General features: G+C 43.1%; 1 protein-coding gene across 8 annotated transcripts in view; it reads left to right on the top strand.

Moving 5' to 3' along the window:
- Positions 1–27635, top strand: part of LOC137300003 (supervillin-like) — a 159761-nt gene that overhangs the window by 41644 nt on the left and 90482 nt on the right. For 5 of the 8 annotated variants that reach the window (XM_067969080.1, XM_067969076.1, XM_067969075.1 and 2 more), the window contains exons 2-7: positions 5530–6186; positions 11098–11268; positions 16668–16817; positions 18475–18512; positions 23402–23463; positions 24129–24274. The exons of 1 other annotated variant lie outside the window; for it this stretch is intronic. In XM_067969080.1, the coding sequence (XP_067825181.1) occupies positions 5669–6186; positions 11098–11268; positions 16668–16817; positions 18475–18512; positions 23402–23463; positions 24129–24274 (1085 nt within the window). In that variant the 5' untranslated portion in view covers positions 5530–5668. The remainder of the gene's footprint in view (positions 1–5529; positions 6187–11097; positions 11269–16667; positions 16818–18474; positions 18513–23401; positions 23464–24128; positions 24275–27635) is intronic. 2 more of the 8 variants (XM_067969077.1, XM_067969078.1) reach the window with 2 other exon arrangements.

Raw genomic sequence — 27635 nt, 5'->3', positions numbered from 1 at the left:
TGTGGCTTGGGATGAATGTATCTGTCTATTCCTTTTAACAATGTCCTTTGATTCCAATCACTAAAGAGTACAGGCTATTGCACCCATGTTACATTTAGATTTTTGTTTTGAATGAGACTTCTAACTAGTGCCACATTATGGTTGTGTTTGTGCTGTGGCCTACAATAAATTGGATTGAAGTTCTCCAAACTTATTTCCCTTAAAGGGGAAGGAACGCCTCGGGGAGTTCTTTTTGTTCAAAGTAATCCCCCATTTTATATTAAACAAAAATATTTGTGATTTTCTTTCAATTTCCCAACTCCACCAAAGATTCACTGGTTCAGGCACCTTTTTCTGATACCATTCTGTGATGTCATCATCGGAGTACACCACACTGAGTGGGGTAGCTTTAAATTGAACTTTGAACCAGTGTGAAGTCATGGCCACTATTGCTCTCAATGGATGCAGGGCTTGATTTCTTGCCAGTAAGCTTTCAAAGTGGCCTAAGCAACAATGAGACCCTTGGTAGGATGACACCTTTGTATCTAAAACCTGCAAACTACATGGTGCGATATAGCACTTATCAAACTTAAATTAAATTACTAGGAGTCATTTTGACTTTGGGCGAGAGTGTAAAACAGGCGCTATTGAATCATGAGCCCGTGATACATCTCCCAATTTTCATTTCCGCTGAAGTCAACAGGTGGCTGATCTGATATCGTCCATTTTACACTATTGCCCAAAGTCAGTATTACCCCCACTGACTGATATTAGCATACCGATGCTTAATGTTCTTGTAACAAATTCCCTTCTTTGTTATTTCAATGGAGGGCTTAACCTGTTTATTTTAAACTAGTTAACGCCTTTGTTAAAATTGCCAAGTAATTTATATTCAAACATTAATCGTTTGTAATACCACACAGAGTAACTTCTGGGCTTATACTTTTTCAATATAAATTGAGGGATTTCTTTTAAATAATAAATACTCCTTTTTAGATGTTCTTTCCCCCTTAAGATCTAGCCATAGAGGGTAGGCTTTCATCCCATCAGACTGGACTGGCTTTAAGCCCAATTGGGGTTGATCTGACATGTGAAAGAGGCTTTGATCATGCCTGTTAACGTGGGCTGTCAATGTGATCATTTTAAACAAACCAAACTGCGGATTTTTTTCCAACACATCTGTGTAAATTGCATTTCTAGAAGACATCAAAAGGATTAAAGTCAATAACATATATATAGTTCCAGACTTAAGATTCAGGAAAATTCAAGTTACACAGATGTGTAAAAAAAAAATTGGTTAGTTTTAAACCAATGCACAATTGCTGGTTCCTGGCTCCCTATCTTCAAATATCTGGAATTCTGTGGCCCAAACTCCCTCCTGCAAATAGTCCCACACACCCTTCCTCTGTCCTTGCCCAGCTCCATCGGAATCCATTTCCAGGTCCTTATCCATAAGACCATAAGAGATAGGAGCAGGAGTAGGCCATTCGGTCCCTCGAGCCTGCTCCCCCATTTAATGAGATCATGGCTGATCTGATTTTTACCTCAACTCCACTTTCCCGCCTTTTCCCCATATCCTTTGACTCCCTTGCTGATCAAAAATTTGTCTAACTCAGCCTTGAGTGTATTCAATGACTCAGCCTCCACAGCTTTTTGGGGTAAAGAATTCCAAAGATTCATGACCCTCTGGGAGAAGAAATTCCTCCTAATTTCTGCCTTAAACGGGCGACTCCTTATTCTGAGACTATGTCCCCTAGTTTTAGATTCCGCCATGAGGGGTAACATCCTCTCAGCATTTACCCTATCGAGTCCCCTCAGAATCTTATATGTTTCAATAAGATCTCCTCTCATTCTTCTAAACTCCAATGAGTATAGACCCAACCTGTTCAGTCTTCCCTCATAAGACAACCCTTCCATACCGGAATCAACCTAGTGAACCTTCTCTGAACTACCTCCAATGCAAGTATATCCTTCCTTAAATAAGGGCACCAGAACTGTACGTAGTAGTCCAGGTGTGGCCTCACCAGCACCGTGTACAGTTTCAGCATGACTTCCCTGCTTTTATACTCCATCCCCCTAGAAATAAAGGCCAATATTCCATTTGCCTTCCGGATTACCTGCTGCATCTGTATGTTGACTTTTTGTGTTTCATGTACAAGGACACCCAGATCCTTCTCAACTGCAGTATTTTGTAGTATTTCTCCATTCAAATAATATTTTGGTTTTTTAATTTTTCCTCCCAAAGTGAATGATTTCACATTTTCCCACATTATATTCCATCTGCCAATTTTTTGCCCATTCGTTTAACCTGTCAATATCCCTTTGCAGACACTTTGTGTCCTCATCGCAACTTGCTTTTCTACCTATCTTTGTATCATCAGCAAATTTGGCCACAATACACTCTGTTCCTTCATCCAAGTCATTGATATATATTGTAAATAGTTGAGGCCCCAGCACTGATCCCTGCAGCACCCCACTAGTTACAGATTGCCATATTGAAAATGACCCTTTTATCCCAACTCTTTGTTTTCTGTTAATTAGCCAATCCTCTATCCATGCCAGTATATTACCCCCAACACCATGAGCTCTTATCTTGTGCAGTAATCTTATATGTAGCACCTTATCGAATTCCTTTTGGAAATCCAAATATACTGCATCCATTGGTTCCCCTTTATCCACCCTGCCCGTTACTTCCTCAAAGAACTCTAATAAATTTGTCACTTCCTCAAAGAACTCTAATAAAACCATGTTGACTCTCCTTGATTGTATTATGAGTCTCCAAATGTCCTGCTACAACTTCCTTAATAATGGATTCTAGTATTTTCCCAATGACAAATGTTAAGCTAACTGGTCTAAAGTTACCTGCTTTTTGTCTCACTCCCTTCTTAAATAGGGGTGTTAAGTTTGCAGTTTTCCAATCTGCTGGGACCTTTCCAGAATCTAGTGAATTCTGGAAGATTACAACCAATGCATCCACTACCTCTGTAGCCACTTCCTTTAAGACCCTTGGATGCAAGCCATCAGGTCCAGGGGACTTGTCAGCCTTTAGACCCATTAGTTTACCGAGTATTTTTTCTCTAGTGATAATGATTGTTTATAGTTCCTCCCTCCCCTTTGCCCCTTGATTTTCTACTATTATTGGTATGTTGTTAGTGTCTTCCACTGTGAAGAAAGATACAAAATATCTGTTCAATTCCTCTGCCATTTCCTTGTTTTCCAATATTATTTCCCCAGTCTCATCCTCTAAGGGACCAATATTTACTTTAGTTACCCTCTTCCTTTCTATATACTTGTAGAAGCTTTTACTGTCAGTTTTTATATTTCTTGCTAGTTTACTCTCATAATTTATTTTCTCCCTCTTTATTATTCTTTTAGTCATCCTTTGCTGGTTTTTAAAGTTTTCCCAATCTTCGTGCTTACCAGTTTGTCCTCCATTTTGAAACCCCAGTACAGTTTTCTCCCCATCCTACTTAGGCAGTCATATCATATCCCCCAGTCTCACTCCGCCTTCCCTTGACTTTGGGTAACTACTTGTTCCCTGCTCCTCCGCTCTGCTACCTGATACCAGTTTTCAGCCACTAAACGCACACTTTGTGGAATTCTCTTCCAAAATCATTTTGCCTTGCTACCTTTGTATCTACCTTCAAAAAAAGCCTCTTAAAAACATTGGATAGATTTTAACTTTCACCGCCGGTGTGAAACTGGAGGTAGTGGATCAGCCACCCACACCTAGTGGATGCACCCTACACCCCGCCTAAAATTCCTCTCTATTGGAGTGAATGGATAGGAAAATTAGATGGGGTGTATAATGGGCGGATGGTTCGCTACCACTACTTTTCCACCAGGCAGTGAAAGTTAAAACCAACCACCTTATTTCTTCGGCCATGTCTTCAGTCTCTCTCCAATTGCTCTCACTTACTATTCATCTCTTCCCTTGTAACATGCTCTGAGAAACCCCTTTACATGAGGAGCGCTCTATAAATAAATGTTGTTATGTCCTTTCCCTTGTCACATTGGCAGATTTCTTTAAAATTGGCAGCAAGTTTCCTTCCCCTATTTGTGTATTTTTTATATACAACACTATTTTAGCCTGACGGTAGCCTGTTTGAACCATAGGCGAAACATTGCCACATAGCATTGGTAAGTCAGAAGCAGCACTTCCCTCCTTCATGTCACCGAGAAGATTCACTCTCTGTGCTACTGTTATTTTTGAAGTTTCAAATATAAATGACCTCAGTGCTGCCATTTAATCTGGGGAACTTGGGATTGAATCCAACTCAAACAGATGGGAGAAAGGTTCCCCTGCAGTGGCTGTTCACAATCCTAAGCAGCTGCTTTTAAAGGCTTTTAAGGAGTTTGTTACTTCGTGGTCTTTGTGAAAGTAAACTAGGGGAAAATTCAGCTCTCTCATTATTAAGATTTCCCATTCTCTTTCTTATTAACAGTGAGAGGAGAGGGGCTTTCTGAGTGGCGAGAAGGGGTGACTATCACCACCCCCAGTGCCCACCAGAACATCACTTTCTCCCCTTCCACTCCCTCTCCCCCCCCCCCCCCCCCGCCCACAACAGATGGCACAAATAATATGAAGAGAACGAACTTAAGGGAACCAGAGCAGAATGCATTGCCAGGTACAAAGCCGAGGGATGACAAGACTTTGCCAAAAAATTGGCAAATAAGGAGGCCAGACTTTAACATCGCCCTCACTTAATGCCTTGTCCTACACTGTATCCCACCCACTGCCCATTCATTTTGTTTTGCATGGCTTGTTTGATTGCCTCCTTTTCTCCTCAGTCAACTGGCTGCACGGCTCCTATGTAATCCTGCCAATTGAAGTAAACAATCATCAGACTCTTAACACATGCAAATAAATGAGCAAACCTGAAAATATTTCAAGATGCAGGTGGAAGATTTAATGCTAAACGATTGTCACAAACCTTTTAGTTCCTATTCTTCTGGGTTCGTTCTTGCTGACATGGATGCAATGCATATTGCCTAAGCATCAGAAGATACATGAGTTTAGAAAGCCTTGATTCAATGGACATGAGACCAGCTCAAAAATCTCCTCTCGTAACTGACCCAAATGACTCTACCTCCCCTAAGTGTTACACTGACTCAATATAGAGTCCTTCAGTATGAAGGTTGGCAGTAGGAACTGTGCCAGACTAACAAGAGTGTTCCATCTGACTGGTGCTATAATTAACTTAAAGGTAGAGCTTAATGCCAATATTAAATTCTAATAGGGAAAAATATTCCATTCTTCAGCACTGTTCTCTTTCACCTAGATAATTAGAAATAAAACCACAAAATGTGGAAACTCCATTACAAAACACACCAATGGGCATGCTATAAACAGATATGGAGATATAAGAGAGCAGGAAAGCTTATCTTCTGCCTTGTTACAAATGAATTTCCTCTATATGATCATTCGTTTGTTTTCATCCCCCCCCTTGCCACCATCTCCATGTCACTCTATCTACAAAATGGCTCTGTTCATTTTCTTTTCATGCTGAGCTTATTATTAAGATTTCCCATTCTGTTTCTCATTAACAGTGAGAGGAGAGGGGCCTTTTGAGTGCCAGTCTCCCAGACATTGGCGAGGACGCTCACTGTCACCACCCACAGTGCCCACCAGAACATTACTTCCTACCCAACCCAACCCCCCACCCTCCCAACAGATGCCACAAATGTTATGGATCCTGAAGAGAACCAACCGACGGAAACCAGGGCAGAACGCATCGCCAGGTACAAAGCTGAGCGACGACGAGAATTAGCCGAAAAAATTGGCCACCTCGATGAGAATGCCATCGTCGCTTCCAAGTGCTCCCGAAAGGAAAAGGAAAATGAACCTCTGGAAAATATATATTCTGTCCCAGAAAGATCCGAAACGCTGGAGAGCTTTGTGAGCAAGTCGACTCTGCATGTACCTTTCAAACTCCGGGGAGTAAAGGGCGCTGAAATTCCGAAAGAAGTCTTTTTGCATAGCACCAGTGGGAACGCCATGGAAAGGAAGAGCTCCTTGTACGTCCAAACCCAAAACACTAAGAATGAGGGACGGGCAGCAGGGAGCAAGCTTAGTGATTCCCATTTTCAGGAGATTGAAGTTTGCAGCAAAGAAAATGTGACTGATGGTTTGGAAAAACCCCTGCCTCCCCAACAGCGATCTTCTATCCTTGCAACCCAAAGCGCAGGTCTGCCTTCACGGGCCAGGTTAGTGTTTGTGTGTTTAATTAACCAATGTCTTATTAGTGAAGTTGTGATTCAGAGGGCTCAAGTGTCTCAGTACAATTGAATATTCTTGGAAAGTGTTGGCACTTATCTCTGGTAATCTTTGTAGTTCTAGATAGATGGAGGTCTCCTTTTATTGATAGTTAAAGAATATTGACTTCTATCTGCAAGAAAATATGTTAATCTAATTATTTATACAGTTAGCTCCATTGGTTGAACACTGAACTGGAGGCCAGTAAGCTGTTGGCTTGACTTTCATCAGGGCTCATTTAGCCTTTTATCCTCTGAGATGAATAAAATAGGGAGAGCAGAAGGCTGTAGGGGATTCCATGGACTGCACAGCCCTTGATGCACTGGTCACAGTGTCATGGGAACACCATCACCTCCAAGTCACACACCATCCTGTCTTGCATCCTTCATTGTTGCTGGGTCAAAATCCTGTAACTCCGTACTTAACAGTGACGATCCGGATTCTTTCCCCTCAGTCTGGATCAGTAAAAACTGAAGTTGAATACATTTTAAAGTTCATCACAACTTTAATAGCAGGGTTCTTAGTCTGCAGCATTGATTTGGACTCCTGATAGAGCCCCTCTATGCTGGCAGAGCAAGAACAAGAAACATACAGAAATCCACACGTTTTTATACAGATGAATAGGGTTGGAACATAATTAACAAGGGTCAACACCAATCATAAGCCGGGCATAGGTTGCCATGCGAGGTTACATTATTGCTGGCCAATCATAGATCGTCCATGTGCTGACCATGTTGCTGTTAGACATCAAAGGGGATATTCCTCACCTTCCAACTTGGAATGTTCTTCCAACTTTGGCTAAGCTCGTTACCTATATTGATCTGCCATAAACATGGAGACATTCAGACCAGTCCTTGAATCACATCAAAGACTCTACATTGATAAGACAATGCAAACCTGCTGACTACGCAAACATATGGCCCAGCAGGAGGCCAGGCCACCTGTACCAATCTCAGTTACTAACTAATTAACCCTTTCTAACCATTTTGCATTCTGCTTCTTTGCCACGTAGGCATCTTAATATTTTACCGAAAACTGACCACGTAGGGATTCTCAACAGCATTGTTTGAGTACCTTCACCACATGGATTGCAGTGGTTCAAGTAGAAGGCCCACCAACATCTTCTTAGGGAAAGTAGGGATGGGCAATAAATGCTGGCCTTGCCAGTGATGCCCACATCCCAAAAATGATTAAACAGAAAGTATCTGTCCTTGGGTACTCCTGATTAGCAGCAAAAGAAACAAAAGTTCACATGCCTTATGCTGGTAAATGAGATGTGTTTTCTTATGATCTGCATGTCTCTCTTTCCTCTATCTCTCTCTTTCTCTGTCTCATGATGTGGAGATGCCGGTGATGGACTGGGGTGGACAAATGTAAGGAATCTTACAACACCAGGTTATAGTCCAACAATTTTATTTTAAAATCACAAGCTTTCGGAGATTATCCCCTTCGTCAGGTGAATGAGTGAAAGGTTCTCAAATCGCATATCTTATATTAGGCTGGGACACCATCACACCAATCAAAAGTTGTCGTTGGTGTTCAAACAGGCCAGTCACGGAGAACAGTACGTCCCAGTACACTGAATATACATTGTGTCAATTACACAGACAGAGAGAAAGAGACCCAAATGGCAGAGAGAGAGAGAGCGAGAGAGAGAGAGTATTAAAAACAGATAACTTTTTTTACCCTTTTACTGGTGGGGTTACGTGTAGCATGACATGAACCCAAGATCCCGGTTGAGGCCGTCCTCATGGGTGCGGAACTTGGCTATCAACTTCTGCTCGACGATTTTGCGTTGTCGTGTGTCTCGAAGGCCGCCTTGGAGAACGCTTACCCGAAGGTCGGTGGATGAATGTCCATGACTGCTAAAGTGTTCCCCGACTGGGAGGGAACCCTCCTGTCTGGCGATTGTTGCGCGGTGTCCGTTCATCCGTTGTCGCAGCGTCTGCATGGTCTCGCCAATGTACCATGCTCCAGGGCATCCTTTCCTGCAATGTATGAGGTAGACAACGTTGGCCGAGTCACAGGAGTATGAACCATGTACCTGGTGAGTGGTGTCCTCTCGTGTGATGGTGGTATCCGTGTCGATGATCTGGCATGTCTTGCAGAGGTTGCCGTGGCAGGGTTGTGTGGTGTCGTGGACGCTGTTCTCCTGAAGGCTGGGTAATTTGCTGCGAACGATGGTCTGTTTGAGGTTGGGTGGCTGTTTGAAGGCGAGTAGTGGAGGTGTGGGGATCGCCAGACAGGAGGGTTCCCTCCCAGTCGGGGAACACTTTAGCAGTCAAGGACATTCAGCCACCGATCTTCGGGTAAGCGTTATCCAAGGCGGCCTTCGAGACACACGACAACGCAAAATCGTCGAGCAGAAGTTGATAGCCAAGTTCCGTACCGATGAGGACGGCCTCAACCGGGATCTTGGGTTCATGTCACGCTACACGTAACTCCACCAGCAAAAGGGAAAAAAAGTTATCTGTTTTTAATACTCTCTCTCTGCCATTTGGGTCTCTTTCTCTCTGTCTGTGTAATTGACACAATGTATATTCAGTGTACTGGGACGTACTGTTCTCCGTGACTGGCCTGTTTGAACACCAACGACATCTTTTGATTGGTGTGATGGTGTCCCAGCCTAATATAAGATATGCGATTTGAGAACCTTTCACTCATTCACCTGACGAAGGGGATAATCTCCGAAAGCTTGTGATTTTAAAATAAAATTGTTGGACTATAACCTGGTGTTGTAAGATTCCTTACATTTCTCTATCTCACTTTTTCTTTCTCTCATTTTCCTTTTTTTCCTTTCACTCTTCTTTCTCCTTTCACATTCTCTCTTTCTCCTTTCACGCTTTCCTTTGCCTTTCACTCTCTTTTTCTCCTTTTATGCTCTCACTTTCTCCTTTCATGCTCTCTCTTTTGCCTTTCACTCTCTTTCTCCTTTCATTCTTTCTCTCCTTTCACGCTCGCTCTTTCTCTCTCTCCTTTCACGCTCGCTCTTTCTCCTTTCACTCTTTTTCTCCTTTGACGCTCGCTCTTTCTCCTTTCTCTCTCGTAACTCTCTATTACATTTGAGATCCACTTGATCATGTGCACAAAGAAGAACTGAAAGACTCCTATCGTATAGCTGACTAAAAGACTATTGGACTCTACAGGACTGATACAGGACAGACATCCATCAAAGGAGTATCAACCTTGTGTAACATAAATCTGCACACGTTAATCAATTTAACATTTTTAGTTGTGCTATGATATTTAATATAATGCAGCTTTCTTTTCTATTTGTTCATGTAAAATACATTACTTACAGTTTAATCATGAAAGACAGGTGATATAATTCAATGGAGTGCTAATCTTTCATTTCTACCAGTGCCAGGCCAATAATTCACAAAGACGTTTTTCTAGCCGTGTGTAATGTCTGTGCAGCTTGAGCTGTTGGGCAGGTGCCACAGGTGATTAATGCTTCTTTTATTTTACATATCTGGTTCTCATTTAGAATTCAGTGGGAGAGAGATCTCCGTATAAAACTGCCCTTGGCATCAAACCAATCATTCTCCACTTCAAAAGATCTGGAATGAAAAATACTGAGAAGGGAAGGAGGGCCAGTTTAAAAAGATTCCAGCTATGCCACAAACAACTGGGTCAGGTTGCCATTACTCTCTTCATGGCAAGTTCCCATTTGTTTTGTGTTGAGCGAGGTGAAGGATGTCAGTGCTGGGGAGTGGAAGATGATCCATTTCAGTGGATGTCAGCATCAAGCACTTGTTAGCTTGCTAGCTTTATGTGAGTTCATTCAGTGATGGTAAGACAATGTGCTCATTTATTCAAAGTTTAATCCTCCAAATAAGGTGAAGTTCTTACAAATCAAGTGTTCCTGACTCGGGGAAACGAGGTCTATCAAGTATTCAAGCCCTTGAGCTCAGACTTCCTAGGTCAAATCCAAATTCCTGTTACAATCTGTCACCTTTTTATACCTTTCCAATCTATAAGTTCCAATATCCACACACCATCAACTACACAGACTTGTAACTACAGAGCCGTGACTAATGGGTGACCTACAGCACTTCTGTTGATTGACATGGGTAAGGATGATCTACGTTCCACCACGCTGTTTTTCTCCATTTTCTCAACCATCTTATTTTCTTCTGCCCAAGGCCACCTGACCAACCTTCAGTTAAGTACCAACAGGCGAGTGTCTAATGGTGTCATGTGAGGTGTCTCTATCAGAGTCTCAAGCATGATAAGCAGAGGCCCACTCAAGTATTTCAGTCAAGAAAGCAAATACGTTGGATTCTCCGCTGTTCTTTAAACTACATAGTCTCGTAACACACTCCTGGGTTCGATATGTAAATCTGCCCCAATAACTGGGTTACGATTTCCAGCAGGGAGCGCTGGGTTACAATCAATGATGGGAACCATGGGTGATTTCCCCTCCACTTCCCACCCCCTCCCCCCAACTCAAGGGTTTCAAACATTCTGATCTTCTGAATGTGATGTTTCAAATTATTAAGTAACCTTGCGGTTATTTGGAGTCCAAAACTAGGGGACATAAATATAAGAAATTCACTAATAAATCCAATAAGGAACTCAGAAAGTGGTTAGAACGTGGAACTCGCTGCTACGTGCAGTGGTTGAGGCGATTAGCATAGATGCATTTAAGAGGAAGCTAGATCAGTACACGAAGGAGAAAGAATAGAGGGACATGGTCATAATTAGATGAAGTAAGATGGGAGGAGGCTCGTATGGAGCATAAACACCAGCATAGACCTGTTGGGCTGAATGGCCTGCTTCTGTGCTGTAAATTCTATGTAATTCTACGTTGCCTCCCTCCATTGGCCCAGCAAAGCTCTGATAGTAAACTTTTCTGGTAGCTACACACTACAGGCAACGATTCACAAACCACCAGTGGTACGGAAGGTCTCCTGTTACGACGGCAGTGGCGCAAGGCATCCTGATGTGGGGATGGTGGACACGCGGGTCTCTGTGGGTTGTCTACTCAGCACTTTCCTGGAGAAGAGCAGCAGCTGCAGTGAGCAGAAAGTGTAGGTGCCGAGGCTTGCTCTGCATTCGATCACTAAAAGACATTTAGATTGCGGGCATTAACACAGGAGCTTTCTGGCTTGTTTGGTCGGTGTTAGTAGCCCATGTAGAACATAGTTTGGTTCAGTCATAGAGACTGTAAACACACAATGTAATAATGGGTCGGGGAGTTGTGTGTTTACCTAAGTATTGAATCACTGAGGTTAATACATTCCTGAGCACGATTATTCCGTAACTAAATTCCAGTATCCAGTGAAACTTTTGTTGCCAATTTTGGTAACAAAGAGGAAGCCTAGAGCCAGCAACTTGGTGACGTATGAAGGACTGACGATCAAGTATTGCTGTGTCTGCCTGTAACTGCCTTTCATTGTGCCTTGCTGAAGTCTGGTACAGAGGCAGAATGTAGTTTAAGGCAGTGTTGTCCAATATGTTAGCCACTAGCTACATGTGGCAAATTGGGGATCCAGATGTGGCTAATTGCATTTCTGATAAGTAAAGAAAAAATGAATAATAGACACTGTGGTTGGGCATGTGATCTCAATACTCCTCTTCGCAAGGCGCTTGCTTGTACACTTTAACCTTTTTGTGTGTTTGTTAGTAAGGCGTAAAGCAGAGTGTGCAGTGATCATTGTGAATGCTTTACTTCCTTAGTTACTGCATGGTGGTAGATGTTTGTTAAGTAAATATACACATGTCTGAAGTACATTTACCTGAGTGTGTGTAAGGTGTTTTCTGCTAAAATTAGTGCATGTGGCTAAAAAGGTGTCACCGTAGCAACACTTGTGGCTGGTCAATGATTTCTATTGGACAACACTGGCTTATGGGCTCAACATCAGTGGCTAAAAGTAACAAATGTTCCAGCATGTGAAATTGTTAAATCTACTAACTCAGGAGCATTTTAAAATATGAACGTGGCCCCTGGCCATCATCAGCCTCAAAATCCTTGATGTACAATTACTGGAGCCGGCTGATGCTGGCTCTCGGCCTCCAAAGCTACTGTTGCATTTTGGAGGAGCTGTTGATCTGCTGTAACAGTCGGAGAGCTGGCGAGCTGGTGTTGCAAGCTCTTAACAGACTCCAGGAACACCAACAACGTTTGAGGATCGATCAGGATCCACAGTCAACTATTGTGTTGACCTCTGGCAACTTTGAAAAAGGATTTTGAGGATTGGTGTGTAGGGGGAGTGTTGGAGCAGTGTCCCCTTTAACAGAGACAGTGTCCGAAATAAAAGAATTAGATTTAAATTGAGCCGATCTAGAATTCACTGGGGGCTTGTGTGAGAGTTAACAAGGTTCCTTGTTCTATAGCTGGTGTTGTGGTTCTCAAGGACTGGTAAAGGGAGCCATTTTGAAACATCTTACTGATGTTAATTAACTGTAATGCAGCAAGAAATCTCCCTGTCTCTTTCCTTCTCCCCTTCCATGAAGATGCACGAGCAGGGCAAGGCTCAATCTGTTGTATGATTTTATACATAAAATGGCTACTTAGACCACACCTGGAGTGCTGTGTTCAGTTCTGGGCACTGCGCCTTAGGAAGGATATATTGGCCTTGGAGGGAGTGCAGCATAGATTTACTAGAATGATAGCTGGACTCCAAGGGTTAAATTACAAGGAGAGATTACACAAACAGGGCTGTATTCCTGGAATTTAGAAGATTAAGGGGTGATTTGATTGAAGTTTTCAAGGCATTAAGGGGGACTGATAGTTTCTCTCTATCCACCCTATTTCTGCTGGTTGGGGAGTCTAGGACTAGGGGACATAGCCTAAAAATTAGAGCCAGGACTTTCAGGAGCGAAGTTAGGAAACACTTCTACACACAAAGGATGATAGAAGTTTGGAACTCTCTTCCGCAAACGGCAGTTGATGCCAGCTCAATTGTTAATTTTAAATCTGAGATTGATAGATTTTTGTTAACCAAAGGGATTAAGGGATATGGGGCTAGGGTGGGTATATGGAGTTAGGTCACAGATCAGCCATGATCTCATTGAATGGCAGAGCAGGCTTGAGGGGCTAAAGGGCCTCCTCTTGTGTTCCTTTGTTCCCCAATGTCCAGAGCATTCTCCATGGTAGGACCAGGAACCAGTCCAGGGTCAGTGGGGGAAATTTGCTTTTCTTTATATTTTAATCCACCATAATACAGATCTCCAAGGTACCCAGGAAATAGGACACTGGGACATTGACACTGCACCAGACTTGCATGAGAATGTAGTGGTTTGAGCTGATACTGAAGGCTGGCATTTTGTAAACTCTCCCACCTTGTAAGACAGACTTCTTGGTGCTTGGAACAGAATGAAGTCTCAGCCATGAATTATCAGTGCTGCTCCATTCTGTTTATCGAAGTCCCGTGAAGGATTGGCTTGTTCTTGCTGAATTTCTAAGCAATTTCTGTAAAGAAGCTCATTATTATGCACATGAATAATGGTTGCGCCTGCTCTGTACGTTGTCCTGCTGCATTTGATATACAGGGGACACTGAGCACAGAGAAGTGGAATCTTTCATTCTGCAGGTTCAAAGACTGAACAACTCCATGCAGGTGAGTTCCCTGCATCGTTCACTCGAGTGAAACAAGAAAAAAAATGAACCATTTTGCCTGGCTCGGTTATTATGTCTTGTGAGAGGTTTGACAAATTAAAGCACCCTTTTGAGGGACCTTATTGTGAAAGTACAGTGAAAGCACACCAACTAATGAGAGACCCAACATGAACCAGCATGGAGAGATCAACAGTCTTTCTAGACCATCTAAAAGACCATCAAAGGTGCTTATTATAAACAGGATTCACTATCTTTATATGAGAATATGATTGTTATGGTGTGATCTCAATACTTATTGAATTCGATTCAACATGACAATTACAGTGACAAATTTCATTGATTTGTTGGCAAGCACTTGCTCATTCATTTTATTGCACTAATTGCTCTGTTATTCTCTCACTCACACATCCTCACTCTAACTCACACACACATATATGGAAGGGAGAGACCAAGAGGAATCGAGAAGACATTTTGCCTTGCTTTTCTAAGCTTGACCTGCTCTCCTCAGTAGACCATGTGCTCCTTCCCTGATGGCTGTGAGTTTATTCGCAGTGCATAGCTGAGCCAGCGGGGTCCCAGATTTGATCCATGGTCCGCACTGAGCTGGCTGATGTCGGGCAGGATAGCACTTGGTGTCAGTGCCTTTTGGTTTAGGGAGGGCGAAAATTAGTCAGCGTTCCCAGCTGAGTGTGTGGATGTGTGGTCGCGTGGTCGCCAGGTAAGGATAGGATCGGGCACAGCTGTGAAGGCTCCTGCAGTTGAATAGTCTGCTGATATTCAGTGTTGCGGCCACTCCTGCTCCCTGCAGTGTCCCTCCTCCTGATGATCTGCTTTTGCTTTTCTACGCTGCAGGGTTGCATCCTAAATCCACCAGTGAAAGAGCGGCACTGAGAACAGTTCTTTCCCAAGCTGCCTGTCTCACGGACAGATTCAGCTGTTTTTTTTTTAAAAATGGGGTGAATTCCAAGAGAAATAGGAGCAGGTTTTATGGCATCGGATCACTTACCTCCCTGTTTACACTAGTGCTCCGACCACTGCCATCTTGGACTAGGGCCTTCTGATGGGCAGCTGGAGCATCCGCCTGTTTGTAGTGGCGGGTCCTTTTAATATGCAAATCAGGGTATGATGACATTAGTAGGACCTCGATTGAAACTTTGATGGATAAATGGGTGGAGTTTACACTGTACATGCTCCGCCCATTTGTCCCTAGCGGTAATTTCAAAAAATTATCCCAAATTGTTTTTGATTTAAATTTTTGTCGGGCCAGGAGTGTTCCTCTGGGCTCCACAAGAATACCATGGGCAGTTGTCAACCTGGGGCTCACCTCACTTCACGATCGGTCTCCCCCTCCGGACCTAGCTGCCTGTGGGCCGGAATTGCTCCACTGGCCAACCAGTCAGCTGGAGTGGGACGCATGAAGCTCACAGGGGCCATGCTAATGAGGCCCAAGCCCCAAAATGGCTTGAACCTCTCTGCTGGGCCCAATGGACGGGCAGCTGGTTGGCCAACCAAAGGTCCAAATCTACCCTAGGGGACATAAATATAAGATAGTCACTAATAAATCCAAGTAGGAATTCAAGAGAAACTTCTTTACCCAGAGAGTAATGAGAATATGGAACTTGTTACCACAAGGAGTAGTTGAGGCGAATGGCATAGATGTCTTTAAGGGGAAGGTAGATAAGTACATGAAGGGGAAAGGAATATGATGATGGGGTTAGATGAAGTAGGGCGGGAGGAGGCTCATGTAGAGCATAAACACTGGCATTGACCTATGGGCCGAATGGCCTGTTTCTGTTCTGTAAATTCCATGTAATTCCCTCCAGCCAGAACTTGCTGGTTACCCAAACATTATAATCAGCACCATTTGTACCAGGATAAACGCATCCAGCTCTTTGGAAAATGCCCGACTTGTTATTCTTCCTCCCTTACTACTTTTTCTTATGCAGAGTTCCCATCAGGATCCCCTTCCTCCTCCATTTATTTTACCTGCTTTTCATATTTTCTCCTCCCTTTGTTAGTTTTATCCCCCTGTTGTTGCTGGTGTCTGCCTGAGAGTAATGGGGAAGTGACAGCACAGGTTGTTACAAGACTGAGACAGGGATCCCTTCAGGGAAAGTTTCACAAGGAACCACTTGCGATATGATCTTCAAAATAAACCGGACGCTCTTCACAGTGACAACTGTCTGTTTCGAGGGAGATGAAAACACTTCTGAGTAATGCTGAAAAAAATGATTTTTTTTTTATATATAAAGAAAACAGTGTGACAACAACAGCTGCATATTGACAACATAACAAGTGACGTCTTCAGGTACAAACTGATAAGAGTCTTTTGGGGATTTTCAGAAGAGAAAAGAGATGAGTAAACAGAAAGTGACAGTGAAGTAAATGAGAGTGATTGATCTCTGTAGAGTCTCCACTCTCACAGCTTGGTGTGCAGGAGCCTTGGTTTAAATTACAGTGAAATGGCAGAAAGGAATGACTGGGAGGCTTCAACTCTGTGTGTCCCTTTGTTTTTATTTCACTGAGGTACACTGGTGGGTAGTTTTATACAATGCAATCGATTGTTTCCATTCATAGCTTGGCTTTCCTTAACCCTTGGAGGCCTATGTTAAGCTTTCAGAAATGTAAATGCTGAATTCTATTCAATCACCTTCAGTACACACTCTGAACGGACAGAGCAAGGCCTATTTTGATGCTGTACATTATTCATGTTCAAACAATGTAGCAGACCCTGATGGGTTAATCTCTCCAGTGTTCCTTCCTTCTACCTTTTTTCTTTTCTCACACTGCCGTCTTCTTTCCCTCCACATTCATTGTTTCCGTGTTTTGCTCTCCTTTCTCTCTCTCTCTCTCTCTCTCCTGAACTAGTGGTGACGGTGCTAACGTGACATCGAGCCTCGATTTAGCAGCAGCGCCTGGCTCAGAGGTGCGGCGGAGGCCCAGGCGGTACATTAGCCCAGGCGTGAATCGCAAAACGTCCGATCGCTTCAAGACGCAGCCCCTCATGGCGACAGAACGGTGAGGCACAACTGGGCAGGAAGGTTCCGGTGGAATTGTAGCTTGAATATTTTCATTCAACTAAGAGAAAGGATCGTACACGGTTGTAACCCAACTCTCCCTCCCATGCTGATTAATCGTTGCAGGCAGAAAACAGCAGAACAGACTGTTGCCCAAAATTTTTACCACAGTAATTGGAGGAACTCTGGTACTTTATCTATTTTTCCTCTCCGGTTTTCTCCTCACCACTACCACCCCTTTTCTTAAAGGTGCTGGGCCTCAGTTTCATGTGCGAGCCTAGACAGTGATTGCTGGCAGTCTATTCAACTGGTGAGGCATCACAGCCATGCTTTATCCTAGCCGACATGCAGATATGGACACTTTCCAGTGACCACGAGCAGGAACTCTGGCCGACCTTCATCCCCCACCTTGTCCAAGGGAGGGTGAGACCAATTATAGCATCTCACCTACTGCCTCAGCTAACTGGGAGTTGAACATGGGACTTTCTGGTCTGCAAGGCTGAGTTACACACTGTGCCAATTGGGGATCTATCCAAGTAATGCTGTAATAAGGCTCTGAACGAACCTGCCCAGCTGAGTACAATGAAGCAAACACTAGAGAGAGAGAGAGGTTTTGAGGTGAAACAATTGAGTCTGGGCTTTTGTGGCATTTCACTGAACAGATGACTCCTTGAGTGATTGTACTGGAATAATGCGGCAGGATTTATACTTAAGCCCCATTTTAAACCTAATCCGTCCGGCAAGAACTGGTTTGATGCCAGTTCGACAGCCCGCCCGATTTCACGCTCCAGTTTTTAAGCAGGCTGACCGTACATTTTCTAAAATGTTAATCAGAAAGGAAAACCCGTTTTTCTGCTCATTTCTGTGTGCTATGCTGTAGAGATATTCACAATCGTAAAATGAGAGCTAGGCCATTCAGGAGTGAATTCAGGAAGCACTTTTTCCACACGAGGTAGTGGAAATGTGGAACTCTCTTCCCCCAAAAGACTGTGGATGCTGGGCCAATAGAAATTTTCAAGAATGAGATCAACAGATTTTTGTTAGGTAAGGGAATCAAGGGAAATGGAGCAAAGGCGGATAAATGGAGTTTGAGGTACAGATCAGTCATGATCTGATTGACTGGCGAAACATGCTTGAAGGGCTGAATGGCTCTACTCCTGTTTTTATATTCTTATTTAGTTGTTAAAGTTTCAATGAACTTTCAACATCAGCAGAGAACAGAAATTGAGCCACAATCTCTAAACTGGGCCCTCCATCCCTGTCTGCTTTTAGACATAGTAACAGGTGGAAGACTAGGTGACTCTGTGTGCTGTGATTCATCCTCTGACCTACATTATTTCTTCTTTCATATATAAAAAGGTGGCTTTTTCTCTCTTGCATGTCTGTGAAAAAAATGTTGCAACAGGCAAAGATGGCGTGGTTATAATATAGAGCAACCAGTGTGTGATATGACCAGTGTAGGAGCACAATGAAAGTTGCTATCAGAAGTGCAAAAATCACAAGACACTGGCACACTGTTACCTAAGGACATGCAGTTTGTAAAGATTTAATTTTTAAAACATCATTGTGTTATGTTGCGGAAAGATATCCGTTTTGTTTCTCAACATCCTTCTGTGCACTTTGTACCAGTGACCAATCTCTCTCTCTCAATCTTACAGTACTTCAGTGCTGAACACAAGCAAGGAGAATACTGAGGGTGAGTATCACATCTCCACTTCCACCTTTCGACAATCTATTTGAAATGTTGTTCATATAAACTCTTTTCAAAATAAAGGTCGACTAAAAAAACGAGGGCTAATTACTGCAGATAATTGCAGAGTGGTCTTCTGACAGTTCCACATATAATAGTCCTGATTCTTTAGGGCTGATTTTGGACTTTGTACAGCCTGCCATGCATATTAGGAACATGCTTTTCTATATATTTTTCTTTTCACCAAAACCATGCAGCATTGCGAATGAGTTCTGGACATTGATGCACGGCTGCATTTTTCTACTCCCCCTCTCCTGCAGGCACTAATTGACACTGTGGTGCAGTTCCACAGTTATCGCCAGCTCTGCCTTACCTCACTTTGTATGCGAGCCTAGAGTGTTGGCAGGCTGCTTGCTGTTTGACTGGGGAGGGGAGAGGTGTCATTGCAGAGTCTGATCCTGGCCTCACCTCCCTACCACAAAGTCAGTGGCCAGGAATAGGAACCCTGCCTTTTTTTTACCCCTCCCTAATTCAGGGGATACTGAGGCCAATTGTGGCACCCAGGCTGAGATCAGCTAACTCAGCACAGACTGAACTGGGAATGTTCCTTAACTGTATGGCTCAGTGCTGCACCACTGAACTACAAGGGTAATCTAATATCAATGTTTCAAAGAAATAATCCTTGTTTTTATTCAGTTAGAATTCTAACACCTACGCAAACAGAATCCAAAATAAATTAAAAAGATAAGAAATGAAAGAACTTATATAGCGCCTTTCACAACCTCAGGACGTCACAAAGCACTTTACAGCCAATGAAGTACTTTTGAAGTGTAGTCACTGTTGTAATGTAGGAAACGCGGCAGCCAATTTGCGCACAGCAAGGTCCCACAAATAGCAATTAAATAAATGACCAGATCACATAGGTTTTGGTTGAGGGATAAATGTTGACCGGGACACTGGAGAGAACTCCCCAGCTCTTTTTCAAATTGTGCAATGGGATCTTTTGTGTCCACCTAAGAGGGCAGACGGGGCCTCGGTTTAATGCCTCATCCGAAAGACGACACCTCCGCCAGTGCAGCACTTCCTCAGTTCTGCACTGAGATGTCAGCCTACATTATGTGCTCAAGTCTCTGGAGTGGGAATTTGAACCCACAACCTTGTGACTCAGAGGCAAGAATGCTACCCACTGAGCCACGACTGAACATCTAAAAATCAGAATTCCAGGCCTATGTGACAGCCACATAATTTACTGGGACATATTGCTGAAGATACTGCAAAAGGACAGGCCACTGAGATCTGTAAGATAAGAGGGAGGCAGCTCTAAGGGTTTTCGGTGTCTGAGCTACATTGAGTCTTCATTGGCTGAGTGTTTTCTCTATCACAAATTCTTGAGTTTATCTAAGCTTCAGATAGGGATGTGACATTCCTCTGTGTTAAGAAATAGTAATTTCAGGTTAGCATTAAAAGAGTTACATAGTTACAGCTTCACTATCTAAAATTCCTCCAATCCTTCAATGCAAATCAAGATACAAACCTACCATTCACGAGTGTTTGACTTGTTTAGCAGCAATTAACAATGAATAAGCACATTTTCTAATACTTGCCTTCCAGCATACATTGGGTTAATAACGCTATTTGCACTGGCATTAAAGCAGTGCAAATAGAAGGAAAATCAGGAGGGCATACGGATCTCCTTGCCCCATTTTTGTCTCTGAGCTCCACCAGGTTAACATCCAGGCAGTAATGATGAAAATTTACCCCTTATGTTCAGTGATAAGATAAGACAGAGTGCAGAAATCAGTGCAACTGCTAACCTGAGTTGTGTGGAATTTGTCAGAGTCAGTGATTGATGCATATTTCTAACAGAGCTTACACTGATAATGTACTGTCCCGGGCACCACATGTACTTCCTCTTCTGTTGGCATAGTATCATCTTGTCGCTCCTCCAAGAGACTTAATAGAGGCTAGTGGGGCATTGCAAAAGGAAAAATGGGAGAGCTTTGTTAGGGAGCTTAGAAAGAGACTTCTCCCACACTACACTAATGAGGAAGAAAAGAAAAACTTCCCCCAGCTACCTTCATAGGATAGAAATTGAAAATAAACATGTTAAAAATAAAACAGGAAATTTAGAAACAAAAATAAAAACAGATATTGCTGGAAACACGCAGCAGGTCAGACAACATCTGTGGTGAGAAAAACAGTGTTAACGTTTCAAGTCAATGACCTTTCTTCAGAACTGGTGAATTTAAAAACACTGCCACCTTCCTCCTTTTAATTCATTGCTATCACCATGTCAACCCGATAAATCTTTAACACCACTGTTATGAGTCCGGTGCTCTAGCGATTTTTTTTCTTTCTCTTGAGCCCAGCCCAAAGGATTGTATCCACAGGTAATCCTGCGTTACCTGTGAACCAAATCATGACCTTTTGCTTGAAGCAATCTTGGAGCTGGTGTGCCAAAGTAAATAATGAACCTCTTGTGCTATTAATAAGACATCTCATACTGAACACAGTGCCTCATATCTTCAGGCTATAATCTATGAATCTGGTAAAATTAGCAGCAGCAAGAGCAAGCATAGCAGATTTCACTAGATTGCAAAACTTTACTTGCAGTGCCTGTTCCAATACAATAATGGTGTCTCCAAGTCCTTGGGGTTCTTTATAATATTTTTATTTGGACTAGTATCTGTAATCTGAAGTTTATATGTGAAATATCAAGATCCCCCGCTTGTGAACTGCCTCTTGGAGCAGAACTCCACCCAAGGGCAACAGTTATTCTCTCCAAAGGAATAGCAAAGAGGCATCTTGCACAATAAAATATAATTGTCACTCACCATAGGGTTCAAAGGCATCGTAGTGGTCTTCCAGAAATATGTTCCACCTGCCCTTCCCCCATTCACACAAGGCCAAGCTCTGATGGGGCAACAGATGCAGATAATTAGCTCCCTTTGTACAGCCAGGTAACCAATGTGAAGTAAAAATAGAAAATACTGGAAACGTTCAGCAGGTCAGGCAGCGTCCTTGGAGAAAGAAACAGAGTTAATGTTTCAGGTCAATGACCTTTCGTCAGAACCAATATGAAGTGAAGTGTTTGTCACCTATGTGGATTGGCAATTAACAGTCTTTAATTAGACTACTTAGACACAGCTGACTCATTCCCTGCTTTAAAGACATTGACGCAGAGACAAATAAAAGTGTATTTTAAGTAGTGACATATTCAGGATTCTTCAAGGCTGTAGTAAACACATTAATGTGGTCTCAACTGGCCAGTTACCAAAAATCCATAAAGAAACATAAAATATACTCCTTTATAATTAGGAAGGTGGGTGAATAACACTGCATGTGCAAAGGAACAGTCTAGTGATTTGTCCTCACTGCACCTTTGGATATTTTTCTATGTTAAAGGCACTATGTTGATAGAAGTTTTTGTCGTTGCATGTATATAATGTTATTTTGCCTAAGAGGAAAATTTTCCTCTGAGTTGGACCAAGATGTGTTTCTCATCTCCTCCTTCATCAGATCCGGCCCAATTTGACGAGATTTAGACTATGACTTCAGTCTCACTTCAAGTATCAACGCAGAAACCTACTGTTGGGTTTGCTGTGAATGATGAATTGGGACTGCACGGTACAAAATTAAAGTGATCTGATGTTGGGTAGGATTCTCGATGAAAAGGTAGTGCTTAACAGTCATTTCCAGGGATGAGGTGGTGGCAGAAGAAGCTCCTGCTTGACGCTGGCGGGTGAATGATTATAATATTTAAATGTGTGAGTGCTGACACCTCCCATCTCTTTTTCCGTGCTTTACACCATTTCCAAGGCAGTATCGCCCGTTGTGCAGTTCATATGTTAAAGGGGGGCCCATTGTAATTAGGGGTACAGGATTGCAGGGCAGGTAAATAAACTTGAAGGACCACAAAGAAACTTCCTCTTGCTATATTAAGACCATTTCTGGGCCTGTTTCTCTTAAATGTTTTGCCATTTGTTTTATTCATTTATACATTGCTACACACCATTAATGGGTTTCCCAATGGGAATTCCCTGATATGAGATGCTGGGAAGAAGTGAGAATCCCTGAAGGAATGGTAGACAGGTTGCGATGCCCAAGATGTTCTCTGTCCTACCTGCTGGTACCCGGAGACAAAGGTGCCCAGAACTCCCTTTGGCAGATGATTAGTCCAGGCAGTGTAAGTTATGACAGCAGGCCCGACGGCATAGGTATGTGTGAAGTCCTGACTAACCATTTTGCTGGTTGGGTCGTTAGAGTCACAGCGTGAAATGCTTGACGTGGTACTGGACGAAAGAAGGTGTGTCAGGGTGGCCACCAGCCAGTCAAGCCTGATTGGCAGCACCTACCAAGATACCACCAACTTATTTGCAGGCATTGTTGCACAGAACTAGTCAGCTGTGGCCTCAAGGGGGGGCTTCCTTTGCCTTCAATTTTGTCTGTCACTTGTTAATACCCCACCCCTTCTGTCTTGACAAAGGCTATTAATGAGCTGAGATGCCTTTTGTGCCTTCTAAAAGCTCTCATAATCTTTGTTACCCTAATGGGACACGCCCCTTTAATTGTCTCCATTTTTAAAATTTCATTTGCGCACACATTTCCTCTCCTATCATTAGTATGCTCCCTACACCTGTCCCAATCTGCACCTGGAAGTGTCAGTAAAGTTGAATAAGGAAATTTGAGTGCTATTAACACATTACCACTGGGCGGATTTAGCACCATACAGCGTGAACGTGCACCAGGAAAGGAAAACTAGCCTCATTATGTCTTAATGAGTTCTGCAAGATCTACATTGTTTCCCCTCACAAAAAAAACATGCATGCTTCAAGTAGGTTTGAAGTGTCTTTGTCCCTTCATTAACCCTGTATATATTATGGTTTCCTTTACAGAGGATGAAAAGATGGATGCGAGATCGAAGCTGAGTGTGGCTGCAAAGATGTCACTGTTTAAAGTAGGTGCTGTGTGGTGGAACGATGCAAGGAGAATTTAATACTGTATACCCTGTTTACTCCTACCAGTGGAATGAGGAGATCATTTGAAATATCCTGGTTACGTTTTGGGAATTATCACTGCTACCATGGGGGGTAGGACGGGGAGACCTTTGTTGTAATATGTTAAAAATACTACCATTGAGTTAAACCTAGTTATCAAAGGGGTTAAATTCACAGGATAGCGGGGATATGTAGATTAAGATTCAGACAGGGTGTCTGAAGCAGAGTGTTTCGGACAATGAAAGTTAGTTTGGACATCTCAATGATTGTTCATGAAAATTTGGGTTGAGATGACTTGATTCATTTCAGTTCACCAGGTGTAGTTGCCGGGGTCGTCTGGCGAAATTCCATTTCCTGGGGTCAGAATTAACAAGAAGGATAGAAAGGAACTCATGTTCAGGGTCAGTCCGCTCTAACGAAGGCTGTAAGAAAGTAAGTGTTGGCCTGAGCCGGAATTAAGACCAGTTGGAAGCTGACCTGAAATAAAATAAAATAAATAGGTTTATATACTATCTGCTGTTTGGGATAGTGTATCGCTGGGGGATCTACTGTTTGAATTAGTCCAGTTATTGAGAATGATTCCGTTTCTTTTTGTTCTACCCCATGCCTATCGCATTTCCAATAGGAACTGGAGAAAGCGGCCCCTGCAGAGACTCTCTGTTCATTGCGGCCTCGTAGCAGTAACGCAGCTGTGGAGCGCAGACTGCGACGTTTGCATGATCGCTGTCGAACGCAGCCGGTGACCACGGAAGAAATGGTGGTGGCAAACAGGTACTGGCCGTCTATAACGAGAGGAGGTTATTTGTTTAGGGGGCAATCTACCGAGCACCCGACAGCATCAGGAAACCTCGCTCGCTGTCGACGCGTATGAAAAAACTGCAGGCAGCACGCCTGCCAACTTTCCAATGTGTGACAGAGATGGGTGAGGTCTCGTACTACCCATGTGTACTCTGAGAAAAGATCACCCCTTGTTATAAAGGAACCTCTTGGAAGTATTTCCAATGGCTCAGATTTTGCTGCCAAAATAATGGTGAGTTTAATGGCACTCACCGTTATTAATGTGTAAATTGTCCAGCAACTTGTGGTGAGGAAGAGATACCCCGTGAATTGCACCGCTCCACCATTAACCTCGCGAAACGGCAGCTCGCCCTCAACCTCCCCGTGAGTTTCATGAAATTGCTGCATTTGCGCATTAATTGCCAATTAAACTCGCTGTAGAAAATTAGGGCTGATACTTAACAACATAAGTACCTTTTTAATGAGATTTATGTTCCTGCAATGCCAATCAACCTCTCCAGCTCAGAAAAGGAACAATTGAAACGGTGGAGTTTCATTCCTATAGGAAGTAAATTGTTAGAGATTTTTAAAATTTAAAATTATTTTCTTACTTTTCCTTTCTGTCTTTTTTTTCTCTCTCTTAATCCAATCTTTCCCTCTCTACCTCTCCTTCTGTACCTGATTTGACTGTAATTCATCCATTTCCTTTTCAGTCGCTCCACTGCTTCTTTCTCAATCTTTAAATCTCATAGGTTGAGGAGATACACTGTTGGTCCCATTGTTCACTAAGGTCCCAGATGTCCCTTTTCCCTCGGTGCGCTGTTATCAGCTCGCACTTTCCAGCAAGTTACAGGGCAAAACATTCTCGAGCTGAAGGGTGAGGGCTCCTGCAAAATCTGGGCCATTGTATTTTAAACCCAAGAGGCCCCATGTCACTCCAAGCTGCCTGCTATAGCGGGAATGAGTTTAAGGGGACAGTTTTACGAGGCCGTATTCCTGGTGTGGAGTCTTGCTGGTAGTGAACCTGGGTCAGTAATATGTGCTATTACTATGTTGTAGCCTTATCTCCATTAGCACACTCAGTGCTGGGGTTCGAACTTCATAAAATTACACCCTGAGGTAGATCTTGACTTTGTGCGATCGTGTAAAATGGGTGATAGTGAGTCGGCAGCCCGTTTTACATCTCTCCCAATTTGTGGAAATAAAAATCGGGAGAGATTTATAATGGGCTGCCGATTCGCCATTCACACTATCACACAAAGTTATAATCTACCCCCATAATTCTCAGTGAGGCTGTTAGCTGGAACGCCTGACAACTGCAAAGTGTTTTACCGCCACCGGCAAGTGGAAGAGGTAACTGAACATTCTTTGGGCCCTGACTTAATATGAAACGTTGGGGGGAGCAGGACTGAGGTGGGTGCACTGTGCAAGTTCAGCCAGACCTGACGGTATCAACAAATGTGCCTGTTAGTTTTTATCGGCAGTTTAGCCTGTGCTGAATGTGTCAGTCCACAGAGCAAAATGCTTCAGAGTTCATTCAGCTCTGTCCAACAATGACAAACCCAGACTTTCCATTGCTTGACTGTGAATGAATGAAAATGTGTATTAATGCATGGTGAATCTAACAGAAATAGTTCATTTAGGATGAGACTTTAAACCGAGGCCTTGTCTGCCCTCACAGTTGGATGTAAAAGATCCCATGGCATTATTCGAAGAAGAGCAGGGGAGTTCTCCCCAGTACCCTGGTCAGTATTTATCTCTCATCCCACATCACTATTACAGATTATCTGGTCATTACCTCATTGCTGTTTGTGGGACCTTGCTGTGCGCAAATTGGCTGCCTCGTTTACCTACATTACAACAGTGACTACACTTCAAAAGTACTTCATTGGCTGTAAAGCGCTTGGGACGTCCTGAGGCCATGAAAGGCGCTATATAAATGCAAGTTCTTTTCTTAGTTATGATTGTGGAAAATGGTGGGTTTCTTGAGTGTATGGGTTGTGATTCATTAATGCATAAGGTTGCAGACAATCACCTGTACTGATGTACAGCTTATATAGAATGAAGCTCAGTATGAAGGATAGTGGCAGCTCGGCTCATCTAGTTGAATTCTCACCCCCAAGTCAGAAGGTTGTGGGTTGAAGTCCCGTTACAGTTATGAGCACGTACCTTAGGCCGACACTCCAGTGTAGTACTGAGGGAACACTGCATTGTTAGAAGTGCTGTATTTTAGGTGAGACATTAAACCAAGGCCCCATCAGCCTTAAAAGGTCCCATTGACTATTTAAAGAGTAGGGAGTTCTCCTGGTGTCCCAGCTAACATTCCTCTCTCAATCAACACTACCAAAAAACAATTAATTGGTCTTTCATGTGCTGTTTGTGGGACATTGCTGTGCACAAATTGGGTTTCAGTAGTAGTTTTGCAATTCGTTTAAACACTGTCGGCCTTGGGGCACTTCAGCTTTTGTAGCAAATTAAACAATTTTGCGTTGAGTACTTTAGTTCAAAGTCAACTCATTAAAACAGAGAGCATCACACGATGTGCCCATTATTATGTGTGAGCCTAGGCAGTGAGTGTTGGCAAGTTATTTGACTATGGGGAGGGGGCCTGATATCACTTGCAGCAAGGGTTGCTGGACAGTGGTGAGGAATGGGAGCTCTGGCTGATTTTCCCTTCCTTAACCCAGGAGCACTTGTAGCCACCACTACAACCTCCTTGGCTTGGATCAACAACTCCCACTGCAGGACTTGAGCATACAACTTAGACAGACATTCCAGTGCAGTACTGAGGGGATACTGCATTGTTGTCTGTTCTGTCTTTCGATAAGACATTAAACTGAGGGCCCCATTTACCTATTCATGTGATTGAGGTGGATGTTAAAGACCCCCTGGCAGTATTTGAAGAAGAGCAGAGTTCTCCATATGCCCTCAATCAGTTCCACCAACAAAGCAGATTAATGGGTTATCCATCAAATTGCTGTTTGTGGGATCTTGCTGTATGCCTATATAACAGTTATGTCTGTACTTTATGTGAAGCATGTGGAAATGTTTGAGAGATATGATAAGGTACTATATAAATGAAAATCCTTTCAGTCTAACTCCAGGATTGAACCTGCGGCTGTACAGTATTATGGTTCAGCTGTGCACTGCCTTAAACTGAGCCATTCAGGTGCTAGTCCAACATTATAATGTAACACTATCATCCAGTACGTTTCAGTCCAAATAGTCAAGATTCCTTTGAGAACCTGGACCTTTTCCAAAAATCCTTTACTGGCTGTTTATAATCCCTAAAAGCCTTCATCACAACACTGTCTGTTCTCTGGTTATCTTGAGGCTACTTGAAAGTTGCTTTTGT

Source organism: Heptranchias perlo, chromosome 30, assembly GCF_035084215.1.
Source record: "Heptranchias perlo isolate sHepPer1 chromosome 30, sHepPer1.hap1, whole genome shotgun sequence".
NCBI lineage: Eukaryota > Metazoa > Chordata > Chondrichthyes > Hexanchiformes > Hexanchidae > Heptranchias > Heptranchias perlo.
The sequence above is the reverse complement of the archived record's forward strand: the minus strand, read 5'-3'. Positions and strand labels throughout refer to the sequence as shown.